The 15,213-nt window shown below is 51.5% G+C and overlaps 1 protein-coding gene across 1 annotated transcript in view; it reads right to left on the reverse strand.

Annotated features, from left to right (window-relative positions):
• The window catches only part of IGF2BP1 (insulin like growth factor 2 mRNA binding protein 1), a 699,136-nt gene that overhangs the window by 102,352 nt on the left and 581,571 nt on the right, over positions 1-15,213 (reverse strand). Inside the window, exon 12 of the mRNA XM_069634579.1 lies at positions 13,579-13,653. Within this exon, the coding sequence (XP_069490680.1) occupies positions 13,579-13,653 (75 nt within the window). The remainder of the gene's footprint in view (positions 1-13,578; positions 13,654-15,213) is intronic.

A 15,213-nucleotide genomic window follows, 5' to 3' on the forward strand; every position in this document is an offset into this window, starting at 1 on the left:
TTCTCCTAACAATCAATCACTGATCTCTGGGTCATACTGCCCTCCACCCAAGCCCCTCCTCTGGCAGCCATCTTCAGATTGGGTAAAGTGGCAGTAGGACCAAGAGAAGAGCCGCAGAGGGGTAGGCGGGAGGGTTCGCATGTGAATCCATGCCAGACCCATGCTGGAGAACATTACAGGTAAGTAACTTGTTCCTTCTCCAGCATAATGTCTGGCATGGATTCACATGCTCATGAATAAAGAATACATAGCAGTACACACATTACAACCACGGGAAGTGGCAAGGCTCAACAGAAGCAATCTCTTACAGCCTCACCAGGCTCACCTTCAAGCGAACAGGTAGCGCAGGACTGCTTGGCCGTCTCTTGACTCCTCCCTAGAATCCCAGTCGACGCAGTAGAATTTCATGGTGTGCGTCGACCTCCATGTAGCAGCCCTGCAGATGTCCAACAGGGGCACACTAGACAGGAACGCAGTTGTAGCAGCGATTGCCCGGATGGAATGAACTCCGACCGCCAGGCAGCGTTCAGTTTGCCAATCGGTGACAGTAGGAAATACAGCCAGAGAGCCACCTGGAAATGTAAGCCTTGGACATGGCCTTCCCATGGTTCACAGGACCAAAGTTCACAAAAAGCTGAGTAGTTTTCCGGAAACTCTTCATGCGGGCCACATAAAACTCCACTGCTCTAGCCACATCCGGAGCGCAAGTTCTTTCAGCCGGCAACTAAGGAGTCAGGAAAAATACAGGTTAACACCAAGGGCTCGTTTAGATGAAAGTCCGATGGCACCTTGGGCATGAAGGAGGGGTGTGCCTGCAGCAGCACCCTCGTCTTGTGCGAAGTCAATTAAGGTGGCTTAGAGGATAGGGCTTGGATCTCACCCACTCGTCGTGCAGAGTTGATGGCCACAAGAAACGCTGTCTTCCACAATAGAAACTCAAGTGGAACAGAATGCATAGGTTCGAACGGGGGTCCCATGAGACTAGTAAGTAAAACATTGAGCTTCCACGCCGGGGCCGGAGCCGGAGCCTTCACCGGCGGAAACGAGTGGAATAGTCCCTTGAGGAATTACTTGACCAACCGGTGCGACCACAAGGAGGGTCGTCCAGGGGATCCGGTGTGGCGGGAGATAGCCGCCAGATGAACGATGGAGGTGTGAGCCAGCTCCCATTTAGCCAACGACAATATGGAAGTACCTGAGGGGCTGTGACCCTCAGAGGGTCGATCTTCTGGGAACTGCACCAAATAGCAAATCTCTTCCATTTGAGTCTGTAGCATTTCAAAGTAGACTATGTTCTAGCCTTGGCAAGAACTTCCTTGCAGTCTGCCGGGAGACCGTAGCCACCAAATTCTAGCCCTGCAGGAGCCAGGCCTTCAGGTTCAGAGACCCTGGATCGTGGTGAAGAAAGGCGCTTCCTTCCTAGGCGAGAATACCCGCGACCACTGGCAGCTTGACTGGTGGGGACGCTGACATGCTGAGAAGGTCCGGGTACCAGATCTGGTTCAGCCATGTTGGTGCGACGAGGATCATCCGGCACCAGTACCGTCTGAGTTGACTGATGACTCGAAGTAACAACTGCAACGGAGGGAACACATACAGAAAGAGGCCTTCCCAATGGAATGAGACTACGTCCCCAATGCTCCCCTGCTGACAAACCTCCGGCACTTGGCGTTAGTCGCTGTCGCAAACAAGTCTATCTGGGGATTGCCCCATTTGATGAAAAGGCACTCCACTAGGTCCTGCCGAAGTATCCACTTGTGGCAAGAGCGAAGCTCCCTGCTCAGAGAGTCGAAAACCATGTTCTTTACGCCTGCCAGATGAAACGGAAGGAACAAGTTACTTACCTGTAACTGTTCTCCAGCATGGGTCTGGCATCGATTCACATGCTCATGAATATTCCCTGTCGTCAAGCTGGGCATCCTCGGTAAAGAAAAAAAAAAATCAGTTTCAGTTTTGTTTCTGAACTGTCTTTCTACTAGTAACCAATCACTGATCTCTGGGTCATACTGCCCCCAGCCAATGCCTGCCCTCTACCTAAGCCTCTCCTATGGCAGTCATCTTCAGATTTGGTAGCACGTAAAGTGGCATTAGGACCAAGAGAAGAGCCGCAGAGGGGTAGGCGGGAGGGTTCGCTTGTGAATCCATGCCAGACCCATGCTGGAGAACAACAGTTACAGTTAAGGAACTTGTTCCTTCTCCAGCATGGGGTCTGCCATGGATTCACATGCCACACCTTCAGGCGAACAGGTTGCGCAGCACTGCCTGGCCGACTCTGGACTCCTCCCTGGAATCCCAGTCGACGCAGTAGACTCTCGTGAAGGTATGCGTCGACCTACACGTAGCAGCCCTGCAGATGTCCAGCAGGGGCACACCAGACAGGAATGCCGTGGTAGCAGCGATCGCTCTGGTTGAATGGGCTCTCGGACGGCTGGGCAATGGTCGGTTTGCCAACCGGTGACAGTGCATGATGCAGCCGGAGAGCCATCTGGAAATGGAAGCCTTCGAGGGGACCTTCCCTTGGTTCACAGGTCCAAAGAGCTGTGATGTCTTCTGAAAACTCTTTGTGCGGTCCACGTACAACTTCAGCCCGCTAGCCACATACAGCGAGTGCAAAGTCCTCTCAGCCGGCGACGGGAAGAAAACAGGTAACACCAAGGGCTCGTTGAGATGGAAGTCCAACAGCACTTTGGGCATGAAGGAGGGGTGCGTCCTCAGCACCACCCTCATCTCGTGGAATGTCAGATATGGAGTTTTACAGGAGAGGGCCTGGATCTCTCCCACTCGTCGTGCGGAGGTGATGGCCACAAGAAACGCTGTCTTCCACGACAGGAACTTCAACTGTGCCGAATGCAGCGGCTCGAATGGCAGCCCCATGAGCCTGGTCAGCACCACGTTGAGCTCCCACGACGGGGCCAAAGCCTTCACCGGCGGGAATGATCGGAGCATTCCTTTCATGAACTCATTCACCAGGTGATTAGACCATAGAGATGACTGCCCCGGAATTCGTGTAGTGGGAGATAGCTGCCTGATGGATCTCGATGGAGGCATGCGCCCGTCGCGCCTTAGCCAGCGATAGGTAGTTTGACCGGGGGGGTGGGGGGGAGGGGGAAGGATATGGACGCTGACAAGTTCTGAAGGTCCGGAAACCAGATCTACCTCGGCCATGCCGGTGCAACAGTGATCATCCTGCACTAGGACCGTCTGAGTTGACTGAGTCGCAGCGGCAACAGGGGGAACGCATACAGGAATAGGCAGTCTCGGGGAATGCAAAGGCATCACCCATGCACCCCGGCTGGGGAAACCTGCTGGCAAACCTCAGGCACTTGGCGTTCGTCGCCGATAGATCAATCTGGGGATTTCACCATCGTCTGAATAGGAGATCCACTTGATCCTGCCGCAGCTCCCACTCGTGGCACAGGCGCAGCACCCTGCTGAGTGAGTCGGCAATGGTGTTCTTTATTCCTGCCAGATGGAAGGGTACCAGGAACATCCCTTGGGCGACAGCCCAGTGCCACAGATCCTGCGCTTCCTTGGATAGGGCTGGGGATCTGGTGCCCCCCCTGCTTCCAGATGTAGAACACTGTGGTAGTGTTGTCGGTGAAGACTCTTACCATTTTGACCTTGAGGGACGGAAGGAATGACCCGAGGGCCCAGAGCACGGCTCCGAGCTCCAGGACATTGATGTGTAGTGTATTTACATTTTATTATTTATATAGCGCTTTACACCAAAGCGCTTTACAGCATAACAACTAAAATACATTATACATGGAAGCAATAAAATATACATGAATCAAACCAGAAAAATAGCATGTAGAACAATTTGCATTTGAGAAGGAAGAGAAGAGGTGAAGGAAGGAGGAAAGGGAAAGGGAAGAGGGATTAGAAGGGAGGGTGGAAGTCAAGGGGGGGGGGGGACAGGAAGAGATAAAGGAACAGGAAGGTGGAGTGGGGAGGAGAAAGAAGAAGAGGAGAAAGCAGAGAGAAGGAGTGTTTAAGGAGGAACGGAAGGAGGAATAGGTGGAGATAGAGCGGATAGAGAAAGGGAGCCAGTTCTAATCTAAGGGGGCAAGGAGTTGGAAGGAGAAGGCCTCTTGCGTGGAGATATCCGGTGTGCGCCCCATCCCTCCAGGGAGGCGTCCGTCAGTCTCCTGATGTGCCGGGGTCTGAAGGTCCATGCCCGCCGCTAGATGCGTGCGGGTGCCCCACCACCGGATTGCTTGGCGCCCGTCGTTGAACGCCCAAGGCCTGAACTGTCTCGGTGTCCACCTTGATGGCCTGCAGCGACTCGTCCACTGTCTTGCCGAACAGGTTGTTCCCCTTGAAGGGCATGTCCAGAATCCTGGTCTGCACGTCCTTGCGTAAATCTGTGGCCTTGAGCCAACCGTGCCGGCAAAGGCAAATGCTGTTGCCCATCTGGCGAAAACCGGTGTCGGCGATGTCCGTGGCCACCGTAATGGCGTGGTCCGAAGCCACCTCGCCTTCCTGTAGGATTTCAGGGGCCTCAGCCCTCCTGTTGTCCAGGAGGAAGTCCAGGAGGGGAGCGATCTTGAACCACAGCTCCCTGTCGTAGCGTGCCGCGATCGCGAGGGTGTTGGCTGCTTTAGTACTCATCGCCGCCGACGAGATGACCCGTCCCATGGTGTCCAGCTTCTTCCCCTCGTCATCCGGGGGGAGGGATGTGGAAGTTGAGGCCATCACCCCCGCCGATTTCTTCTTGGCCGCCACAGAGAACACTAAATCCGGCAATGGCTGTGCTCTGAGGCACATAGGGGTGGAGTCCGGGACCCGGTACTACTCATACTGGTCTCTTAGCAGGAGCCGTGGACTGGTTCTTCAGGAGTGCCAGCCCCTCATCCCAGATGTCGTCCAGTAGCGGGACTGAGAGGACAGTCTTCCTCTTGGCCTCCCGTCGTCGATAGAGGAAGCCCTCCTTCTGTTCTTCGGGGCAGAGCTGGAAGGGGTCAGATGCCCTGACGATCATGGCGTGGAAGGAGCCAACTTCGTCGGTAGGGACGGGGGTGGGAGGGTGGCTGATGGGGCCCCGAGAAGGTGGTCCCATCTCATCCCTTGGAGGAGGGGGATGGGGATGAAGGCTGGAAAGGGGAGGAGGATGGACTTGTCTCCGCTTGTTAGGTGGGCTCCCCCACAGTTCAGGCTCTGCTGGGTCGTCGGGAGGGGGGATAAGGGCATCCTTGTCCTGATCTCTGTACACAGGGCCTGTATAGCCATCAAGATGGCTCCTGAATTGTCCCCCACCCCACGGCCCCATCTTCCTTGTCGGCTCCCCCATTGCTCTTAGTCTGCCTCGTCGGGATCCTTCCCGTGGGCCCTGGATTCCTCTGACATCTTGTCCCAGATCCTAGCCAACTCATCCTCAGAGGTGGTATCCGTGTCCATTATGGCTACCGTGCCCCCCCCCCACTTTCTCCTGCTGGGGTTTCATGGGAGTCTTCTCAATGCGTAGAAAAGATTCCCTCCGGGGTGGCATGGAAACTCTAGCCCTTGAAGCCGTCTCCACTGGGGAAGCCTTCGTAGGTTTCACCAGGGCTGCCACGACTCCTTCAATCAAGGCCTTAGCCGGGTGAATCAGGGCCTTCATGACCTTGGGCGTGCCTGAGGCCTTCACCTTGGGGGAGGGTTGCCACCTCGCTCCCCCTCGGCTGTCTCCATCTGGATCAACCTCAACCGGGGCTTCTACCGAAGCTTACCCGGGTTCTCTGACTTCCTCTTCACCGAGCCAGAGCGTTGGCGATCATGCGCCCTGCCCTGCCTGGCAGCCGAGGAGCCCAACAGATAGGCGCTCCCGGTGCCTGCGAACTCGCAGTGCTTTACCTTTTGTTGGGCCCCCGTCGCCGGAGTGCCTTCAAAAGGACCGCTCGGAATTATGCCTCCTCACCCGCTGCTGGGCTCTTCCCCTGCAGCCAGTTGGTGAGCAGAGTAAGACGATACTTCATTGTCTTTTCGGACATGTTCTTATAAAATGCACAGTCCTTCTCCGTGCAATTTGTCATCGTGAAGGCAGTAGAGGCACTGAGAGTGCTCATCCTCCTTGAAGACGTTCTGTAGTCCGCATCCAGGGCACCTACCGAACAGCTTAGATCCAACAGGTGTCATGCTTCCATTGTCCTGGGCCATGTCCACGCGGGATAGGCCTCAAAGATCTTCTGGAATCCTCAGAGAAGTGGAAAACTCTACGAAAAGATGCCCTTGAGGGGCGTTGAAAATTTCAAAAAAACGGTCCCCGTTGATCAGAAGTAGAATCTGTGGAGCTTGAGGCTCGATTGACCGAAAATATAAGAGTAAACTCTTCGAAAAAACGCAAAACGAAGTAAAAGATCGAGAGCTACAGCACGAGGGCTCCCAACACTTGAACGTGCAGTAAAAATCTGAAGATGGCTCCCAGAGGAGGGGCTTAGGTAGAGGGCAGTCATTGGCTGGCGGCAGCATGACCCAGAGACCAGTGATTGCTTACTAGCAGAAAGACAGTTCAGAAACAAAACTGAAACTGACTTTTCTCTTTACCGAGGATTCCCAGCCTGACAACAGGGAATATTCACAAGCATGTCAATCCATACCAGACCCCGTGCTGGAGAATGAGGCACATCCCCTGGGTGACGGCCCATAAGTCCTGCGCCTCTTTGGAGAGCACTGGGTATCTGGTATCCCCCCACTCCAGTTTCCAGATTTAAAACATTATGGTATTGTCTGAAGACCCGCACCACCTTGCCCTTGAGGGACGGCAGGAATGATTTGAGGGCCCAAAACACTGCCCACAGCTCCAGAACGTTAATGTGCAACATCTCCTGCGGCAGCCACAGGCCTCTGGTGTGAAGACTTCCGGTGTGGGCTCCCAGGGAAGCGTTTGTCATGACCGTCTCTTGATGCGGTGGGACCGACGGAAGCCCTCTTCTAGCGCAATCCTGTCTTGGAAGCTTCCGGACACCTGGATCCAACAGGCGTCAAGGAACTCCTGCAGCGGATGCATCCGCAACCTGCAGAGCCGGAGGAGGTAAATGCATGACTACATCATGCCAAGCAGAGCCTTGATGGCCCTCACCGTGGCGATCTTCAGAGCCAACGGCTGTTGCACTTGCCCAGGTTGCCGCTACCCTCACTTCAGACGGTGACGCCAAGCATGACACCGTGTTGAGCCGGAATCCCATGAACGCGTGTCTTGCAATGGAGTCCAGCAGGACTTTGCATAATTCAGATCCATCAGCAGGCAGACGGTCCTCGCCGTGTGGTTGACTGCGAGGTCTCTTGATCTGTCCCGGATGAGCCAGTCGTCCAAGTAAGGGTAGACTAGGATCCCTGTAGCCGTAGATGGGCAGCCACCGGCGCCAGGCACTTGGTGAAGACTATGGGCGCCAACCTTAGCCCGAAAGGAAGGGCCTTGAATTGGTAATGCTTCCCCTGAACGACAAAGCGCAGAAACTTGCGGTGAAGTACGCATCCTCCAGATCCAACGACAGAAAATCTCCCTCTTCCAGTTGTCTGAGCACGTGTTGAAGAGTGACCATTCTGAACTTCTGGAATTTTATTTATTTTATCAGTTGTCGCGTCGAGAATGGGCTTCCAACCCCAGTCTTCTTTCGCACGAGGTAGTACCTTGAGTAAACTCCGGAGCCGCTTTGGAGGTAGGCATTGATATGATCGCGGCAAAAATGTTGCCTGTGAAACAAATAAAATTCACATCAAAAATGCTGTGGTTTGACCTGGTAAAGGTGTACCCCATTATACCATTTAAGGGGAGCAGGGGTTGTGGGGGTGTCCCCGCTTCCCTTAAATGGTATAATGGGTCCGGGGATGTCTCCCGCATCCTTTACATAGATTGCGGCGGCAAAACAACTGCCTTTTTGCCGCAATATTTTGCGTCCACGGCCGTTTTTGCAGCGTTTATCACATGGAACCGCATTGGAACCAGCTCTATCACCCCTTTCTTTAACATGGCCCCGAACTTCCAGCAGCAACTGTGGGCTGGGGTTTTCCTGCCGAGCCACCAGTGGTATTTGAGGACACTTTCGTTGGAACTATGTGTCCGTGGGCGAGAGCGTCCAGCACCCAACAGTCTTCGGAGATGGCCTCCCACTGGGGTGCATGGGTGGTGGCCTGACGTCCTAGCCGGTTTTTGCTTGCTTTGAGGTAGACTGGCCTCCTTGCGTTCCCCGACAACAGCGTGCTCCGAAGGCCTTGGAGCGAGCGAGTCAACAGTAGGAAGAGGAGCCCCTGCCGAAACCCCTCAAAGATCGGGTAGACTTGCCTCCTGAGGACCGAAAGGACGGCTGTCGCTGCTGTAGCGTGCCCAGGGCATGTGCCGTCTCCATGTCCGCCTTGATGGCCTGTAGGGACTCATCCACCGCTTTCCCAAAAAGATTCTCTCTGTCAAAGGGCATGTCCAAAACCCTGGTTTGGACCTCCTGTAGAAAGTTGGTGGCCTTGAGCCAGCCACAACAGCAAAGGCAAACGCCATTGCCCATCTGGCGGAATCCAGCGCCTGCGATGTCCGTGGCCACTGATGGCGTGGGCCAACACCACTTCACCCTCTTGTAGAATCTCCAAAGCCTCTAACCTCTCATCTTCGGGGAGGAAGTCCAGTAGAGGGGCAAACTTAAACCACAGGTCCCGATCGTATCGTGCCACGATAGCGAGGGTGTTGCCGGCCTTGATGGTAGTTACCGCAGAGTAGATAACTCTCCTACCCATCGCATCCAACTTCTTCCCCCTCGTTGTCAGGAGGGGTGGACGCTGCAGAAGACGTCGAGCTCAACGATTTCTTCTTGGCCGCTGCAGAAACCAAGTCCGGTGACGGCTGGGCCTGCAAGCACTTAATTGCAGAGTCTGGCACCCTGTACTTCTCTAGGCGGTCCCTCTTGCTGGGGCTGTAGAAGGGTTCTTCATGAGCATCAGTCCTTCATCCGAAATGTCATCCAGGAGCGGGACAAAGAATAGTCTTCCTCTGCGCCTTGCGACGCAGGTATAAGAAGCCCTCCTTCTCTGGCGTGAGCTGGAAAAGCTCTGATGCTCTGGAGATTGCATGGAGCGGTCGAATCTCATCCGGCGGGGAGGATTTGGGCAGAAGCGACGGAAGGTCCCACATTGCGCCGTTGTGTCCAACTCAGTCACACCTGCGAGGGGTGGCAGAGAAGGTGAAGGGTGGCAAGGAGGCAGTGGGTGCCTCTTCCCCTTCTTGGCAGTGGTTCCTCCGTTGCCAGCAGGGCAGCCTGCGCTGCAGAGGGAGAGGGTGGCGGTGTCGCCGGCATCCTCCGCTGCATCTCGGATACCAGCATATGAAGGGTCGCGAGAATGTCTATTGAAAGGTCTTTAGGTGGCAGCAGGAGCGTAGGGATAAGCAACTGGGGCGTAGGAGAAGGGACAAGGCCCTCGTCCTGAGGCCCTCCATAGTCAACAGTATCCTCGTCGTAGAGCGCAACTCAGTCTCCCTCGCCGCCATCCCCCTCTTGGATGGTCAGGCGGTAACCTAGCTCATCCGCCTCGGCAGAGGAGATATCCATGCACTGGAGGCCCTCAACGCCCCCCTGTCTGGTGCACTTGGGCCTTAACGGTCAGGCCAGGCCCCTTGTCCATCACGGTTGCCCTGGACACCTTGTCCTGCCTGGGCTTCTCCTTAGGGATCGGGCCGAACCCTCGATTCCCTTTGGCCTTCTCTGCCAAGGGTAGGCTGGGTGCCGTACCCTGTTTGGTCTTCTCCTTGGTCGTCTCCGGGCCACCTTTAGTTTGCCCGGGTGATCAGACTTCCTCTTGGATGAAGATCCAGAGCGCTGACTTGAGACCGATGCTGCCGGGGTTTTCGACAGTACCGGACTCGCAGTGCTTGGCCTTTTGTTGGACACCCGCGGCAGTGGTACTCTCAAAGGGCTTAGAAGCCTGCTCAGCTTTCCTGGATTCAGGAGAGGGATGCTCCTGGGAAACCACCCAGTGCAGAGGCCATTGCCTGCAGCCCCTCCTCCAGCCAGTCATGCTGATCCTTCAACGTGCATTTCTAGAGTTCACGGCAACACGCACAACCCTCCGCCTTATTCATTTACATTTATAAAGCGTGTAGGCATTGTGGCGCTGTTAGAGAAACTTGCTGGTTACAGTGGATACAAGAGGCTTAGTGGTTACATAGGATGCAGACAACAGATACATGAGATACTGAGTAGGAGAGTGGGTAGAGAATACGGAGAGGGGGGGTGGGTTGGGAAGGGAAGGGGTGGGTGGGGAAGCATATGGAGCTAGTTGAATAGCTTTGAATAGTTGAGGGTTTTGCGAAAGGTGGATAGGGAGGGTTCGGCTCAGAGTGTTGGGTAGGGCATTCTATAGTTTGGGTGCTATGTGAGGAAACCCTATACCTCCAGCATTAGCTCTTTTGATAGGTAGAACGCGGAGTTGGTTGGCGTGGTGACTTCTTTTGGGGCGTGTCGAAGTGTCTTTAGTAATGGTGTCTGATAAGTAGGATGGGGCAGGGTGACTGATGCATTTGTGCGTTAGGGTGAGGATCTTGAAATTGACCCTTTCCTTGACTGGGACCCAGTGGGCAGCTAGCCTAGCCTGTGTGATGTGATCTATTTTGGGGATGCTGAGGGCTGCGCAGAGCGCATCGTTTTGTACAATTTGGAGCCTGTTAAGATATTGTGCTGAGGTGCCTGCAAAGAGAGCATTGCAGTAATCTAATTTTGCTCCTATCGTGGCAGGGGTGATGGAAAGGCAGTTTTGGGTAGTTAGAAAGGGTTTAATGGCATTTATTAGTTTGGTGGTGTGGGCGGTGGAAATATTGCTGACCTGTCGAGTCATCGAGAGGGTTGAGTCCAAGTAGATTCCAAGGGTCTTAACGGAGGTTGGGACCAGTAAGGTGGTGTTGTCGAAGTTGTCATATTTTTTATCAAATTTGGGCAGTATTTCCTTGGTGCCTAAGAGGATGATCTCTGTTTTCCCTCCATTTAAACAGAGACCATAGGCTGCCATCCAAGTTTGCATGGTAGTGTAGATTTGAAGGAGGGCTGTTGTGTCTTGGTCGTATGAGCCAGTGAGACAGTGAGAGGGAGTAGTACTTGCGTATTGTCGGCATAGTTGGTGTATGCTATGCCGAGCGAATCCAGTTTGTTGAAGAGTGGCTTCGTAAATAGGTTGTATAGGTAGGTGCAGTACAGGATCACTGGGGCACTCCACAGTGGATGGTGGTGGGAGCTGCTTTAGCCTGATTGGAGTAGCCTTTCATGGCTCTGCCCTCTAGGAAAGAGGTTATCCATCATGTAGCTTGTTTTGAGAAGTGAGCTGCGTTGGAGAGATGGGAGGTCAAGATGTAGTGATCGACAAGCTGAAACACAGCAGAGAGCTCTAGGAGAAGCGGGGGGGGGGGCTAGTTTGCCCTTATCCATTATCTTGGTGATTTGGTTTTTCAAGTCTAAGAGGGTGGTTTCTTTGCCATGGCCTTTGCAGAAGCCCGATTGTCTTTTGCCTAGGATGGCGTTAGATTCGAGGTAGTGTTGGATTTGGGTGTGGACAGCTTTATCTAAGATTTTGAGGAAGGGGACTGTGGTGATGGGTCGGTAGTTGTTGGAGCAAGCGGGATCTAGGGATCTCTGAATGAGAAGAGGGGTATCAGAATGGAGAGTAGGGGAGATGGATGGGGGTAGTCTGTCCTGTTTGGGTTGTGCTTTGCGCTGTAATTGGATTTTTTCTTGGAGCAGTTTGATTGCTAAGGACTGCTTGAATGCTAGAGCACCAAGCTTTGTCTTTGGTCATTTCTTCTGGACTGGTGGATGGGGTGATGATATCTTTGAAGATCGAGAACATTTCTTTTCATTTGGAGTTGGCTGTGGAGATTGAGGTTGAAGGATTCAGATTTGGATTTTAATATAGTTTTTTTGTATGCCGAGAAATTTTTAAATTCTGTCAGGGTGGAATCATTGGGCATGGATTGCCATTTATCTAGGGCCAGGCGTTTGTTGGCACGTAGGGCAGGTATTTTTTCTGTGAACCAGGAGTTGGGAGTGCATGGATTCTTTTTCCTTCTTTTCCTACATTGGGGCTATGGACTCCATGGCTTTGGTGAGGACGTGGGCGTAGATTTTGGCAAGGGAAGAGGAGTTGTTGACAAAGGGAGGTTTAAGTTCTGGAATGTCAAGAACAGGAAGGAGGTTGGCTTTAGTTCGTTTTTTGGAGCTTCTGACTTTAGATGGAGGGGGGCATATGAAAGCACTTTGCTGGTAGGTCTAGTAGGAATAGTGAATTGGATGCAGTGGTGGTCCGTCCATGGGTGGGCTGAGCAATTGCGGTCTGCAATCCAGTCAATGGAGCGACCTTTGCAGTGAGCTGGCTCTGAGACACTATCGGCGAACCCCAAGTCTGTGACCTCTTTGGCAAACGAGGAGGTTGCTTTGTCCTTTGGGTCATGCAGGCCTATGTTGAGGTCTCTGAGTAGGATAGTTTTAGTGGAGCTTTTTAGGTCGTTTCCTCAGATTTGAATGAGCTGTCTTTGGTAATCTGGGGTTGTACCAGCAGGTCTGTATGTAATCAGAATATTTATGGTAAAGTCGGGAGATAGTGTTAGTTTATGCGTTCGGTACAGGCAGTACAGGCACTGGGAATGTTTGTCGTCCATGTAAACATTCTGCAAACCGCAGTTGGAGCAAAGCTTGAAAAGGGAAGGGGAATCAGCCTTCTCATCCGACATGATCCACACGGTGTAGGCCTGAAGAATCTTCTGCAAGCTTCCACGAATAAATTAAACGAAATCTGCCCTTGAGGGGTGCTGAAGAATCCAAAAAACGGGTCCCTGTTAATCGGAAGGATGGTTGATGGAGCACATGGGCTCGATTGACCGAATAATCGAAAATAACTCTTCCAACAAGCGAAAATCTCAGTAAAAGCTCAAGAGCTAAGCACGAGGACTCCCAACACTTGAACGTGCTGTAAAAATCTGAAGATGGCTGCCTGAGGAGGGGCTTAGGTAGAGGGTAGTCATTGGCTGGGGGCAGTATGACCCAGAGCTCAGTGATTGGTTGTTATGAGAAAGAGTTCAGAAATGAAACTGATTTTCTCTTTTACCAAGGATTCCCAGTCTGACTGGGAATATTCATGAGCACGTAAATCCATGCCAGACCCCATGCTGGAAAATGAGGTAGAGCGAGGACATAGGGAAACTGATTTGGGTTACCCCGACAATGAGTGATTTGCGATGTGAGTGAGGAACTTAGTTATTTGCATCAGAAAAGTCTTTCCGATGATAAAAAACAATCACAAGGACATCAAATATTCAGGGCCTCATGCCAGTGGACGAAGATGGAAAATGGTCTCGCTTGTAAATCATGGTCTGTAGCTTAATGGATTAATGGATACACTACATGTATCTGCATTAGAACTCCCGGACACAGGTTTGAATTAGATAGATCCACTCAGCTCCTTGTCCCCTTCAGAGGATGAAACTATTATTAATGACGATACTGTTAACTAGACATCTTATCCATCTAGAGCTCCAAGATCCACTAAATGGGGTTGAACACAAGCTGTACAAATGTACCAATTACGTTGAAACAAGAAATCGCAAAACAAAAACGGCACCAAGAAAACTGCTACCTTGAACTGTGCTTCCGGGGGTCCAGTGATTATCACCATGCGTACCTTGGAATCTGGGGTCTCAGGAGGAGCGATCTGCAAATAAAAATATAGTTTACACAGGGCGGACATTTTCATAACTTGGCTCACCTCGTTCATACCAGTGGTCTTCAACCACCTTGATTTGTAATAGGGCACGTTTATGCAAGTTGGAAAAGGTTTTGCCTCGGGAACAAGCATATGTTCAATTTACCATGGCTTTAAATTCTCAGCAGTCAGCACTCAGGTGTGGACTATCCAAGGGTTCACGCATAACCCTTAGTTTGAGAACTGGTGGTATTGGCAATGATTTCTGCAGGCACAACCTAAATAGTGAATTGCTAACGTAAAATTTCTAAACTTGCATAATCTTCAATTACATATTCAGCATTTGATTGCAGTTTTCTAGATCCTAAATAAGCCAACTTTCCAAAGCTTTAAGTTTCTAATCTTATTGTGCTCTATTACAGTGGCTTTGCATTTCGCTTCAGAGATTTCATAATACACCTTGCACAACACACACATTAACCCCGTACATTAAAAAAGGTTGCAAATGGCAAGTACCCCAAATAGTCCAGCATGCAACAGAAATTACAGGAGAAAGATTGAGGTAATATATTTCCTACAAGTTGCTTGTGTATTCTGGTTACTAAGCATTAAATCTTGTGTTGAAACTATCAGCAGAACCCAGAATAACAGCAATTCAGCCAGAACAGCAATTATAACCTATCTGCAGATTGCACAGCATTGCTTTTAAGATAAACAGCGTGCGCATATTGGACACATTACTTAATAATAGTCTGAGGCTTGCATCTGCTTCGAATTGCATGCTTTCCCATAGATTGCCATCTAGTGGGTTTTTTTCAAAGTTCAAAACTAGGTCGGTTCCAGTCATAGTATCTCTATCCTACATGTAGAAGCACCCATGATCCTTGAAGCTTCGACGTCCTCCGATTTGTCTTTTTCCAACAGGATGTTTGTAAGGGTTGTGTGTGCAATGCAGAACATGGCAAACATTACTAAAAGTGTGTCTTTTATCTGCTTAGAATGACATGCTTTGCATAGACCGCCATCTAGTGGCAGGCGCAGAGTATTACATCTTTTGTTTTCAAAATCGAAAATGGGCATCAATGAGGGTCTACCAGCAGCACTACCCCTCCTCTACGTGTGTGGGTAGTCATGACCATGCACGTGTTTACGCCCTCTGATTGTTTTCCGGCTGTGTGTGAGAATCTTTGTAAGTGGTGTTTTATATGCTCTTACCACCAAGTGGAAAGAATGGTTGGGTGCATGCAATTGTAATCAGATACAAGCCACAGAGAGGATTACGATTTCTGGGGCTTGTGAATCTCTTTAGATTCACAAGCTTTGCATAGATTAGCAAATGACATTCCCTGGTGCTGTGGGTGAGTGGAAGGAGCAGATACAAATTAAGTTTTTTAAATGGATTAATCCACCTGAAAATCTTCTTTTGTTTGTGTCTCTAACAAAATAGTGTTTTGTGAAATTGTGCACTAAACGCCATGTTTGCTTTGCAAATGGCTTCCAATGGACAGACATTAGCGAGAAAAGCTGAGGTTGCTCCCAGACCCCTAGAGGAATGCGCCCTAAAGGTAA

This window comes from Ambystoma mexicanum, chromosome 13 (genome assembly GCF_040938575.1).
Source record: "Ambystoma mexicanum isolate Mex_15411 chromosome 13, UKY_AmexF1_1, whole genome shotgun sequence".
Lineage (NCBI taxonomy): Eukaryota > Metazoa > Chordata > Amphibia > Caudata > Ambystomatidae > Ambystoma > Ambystoma mexicanum.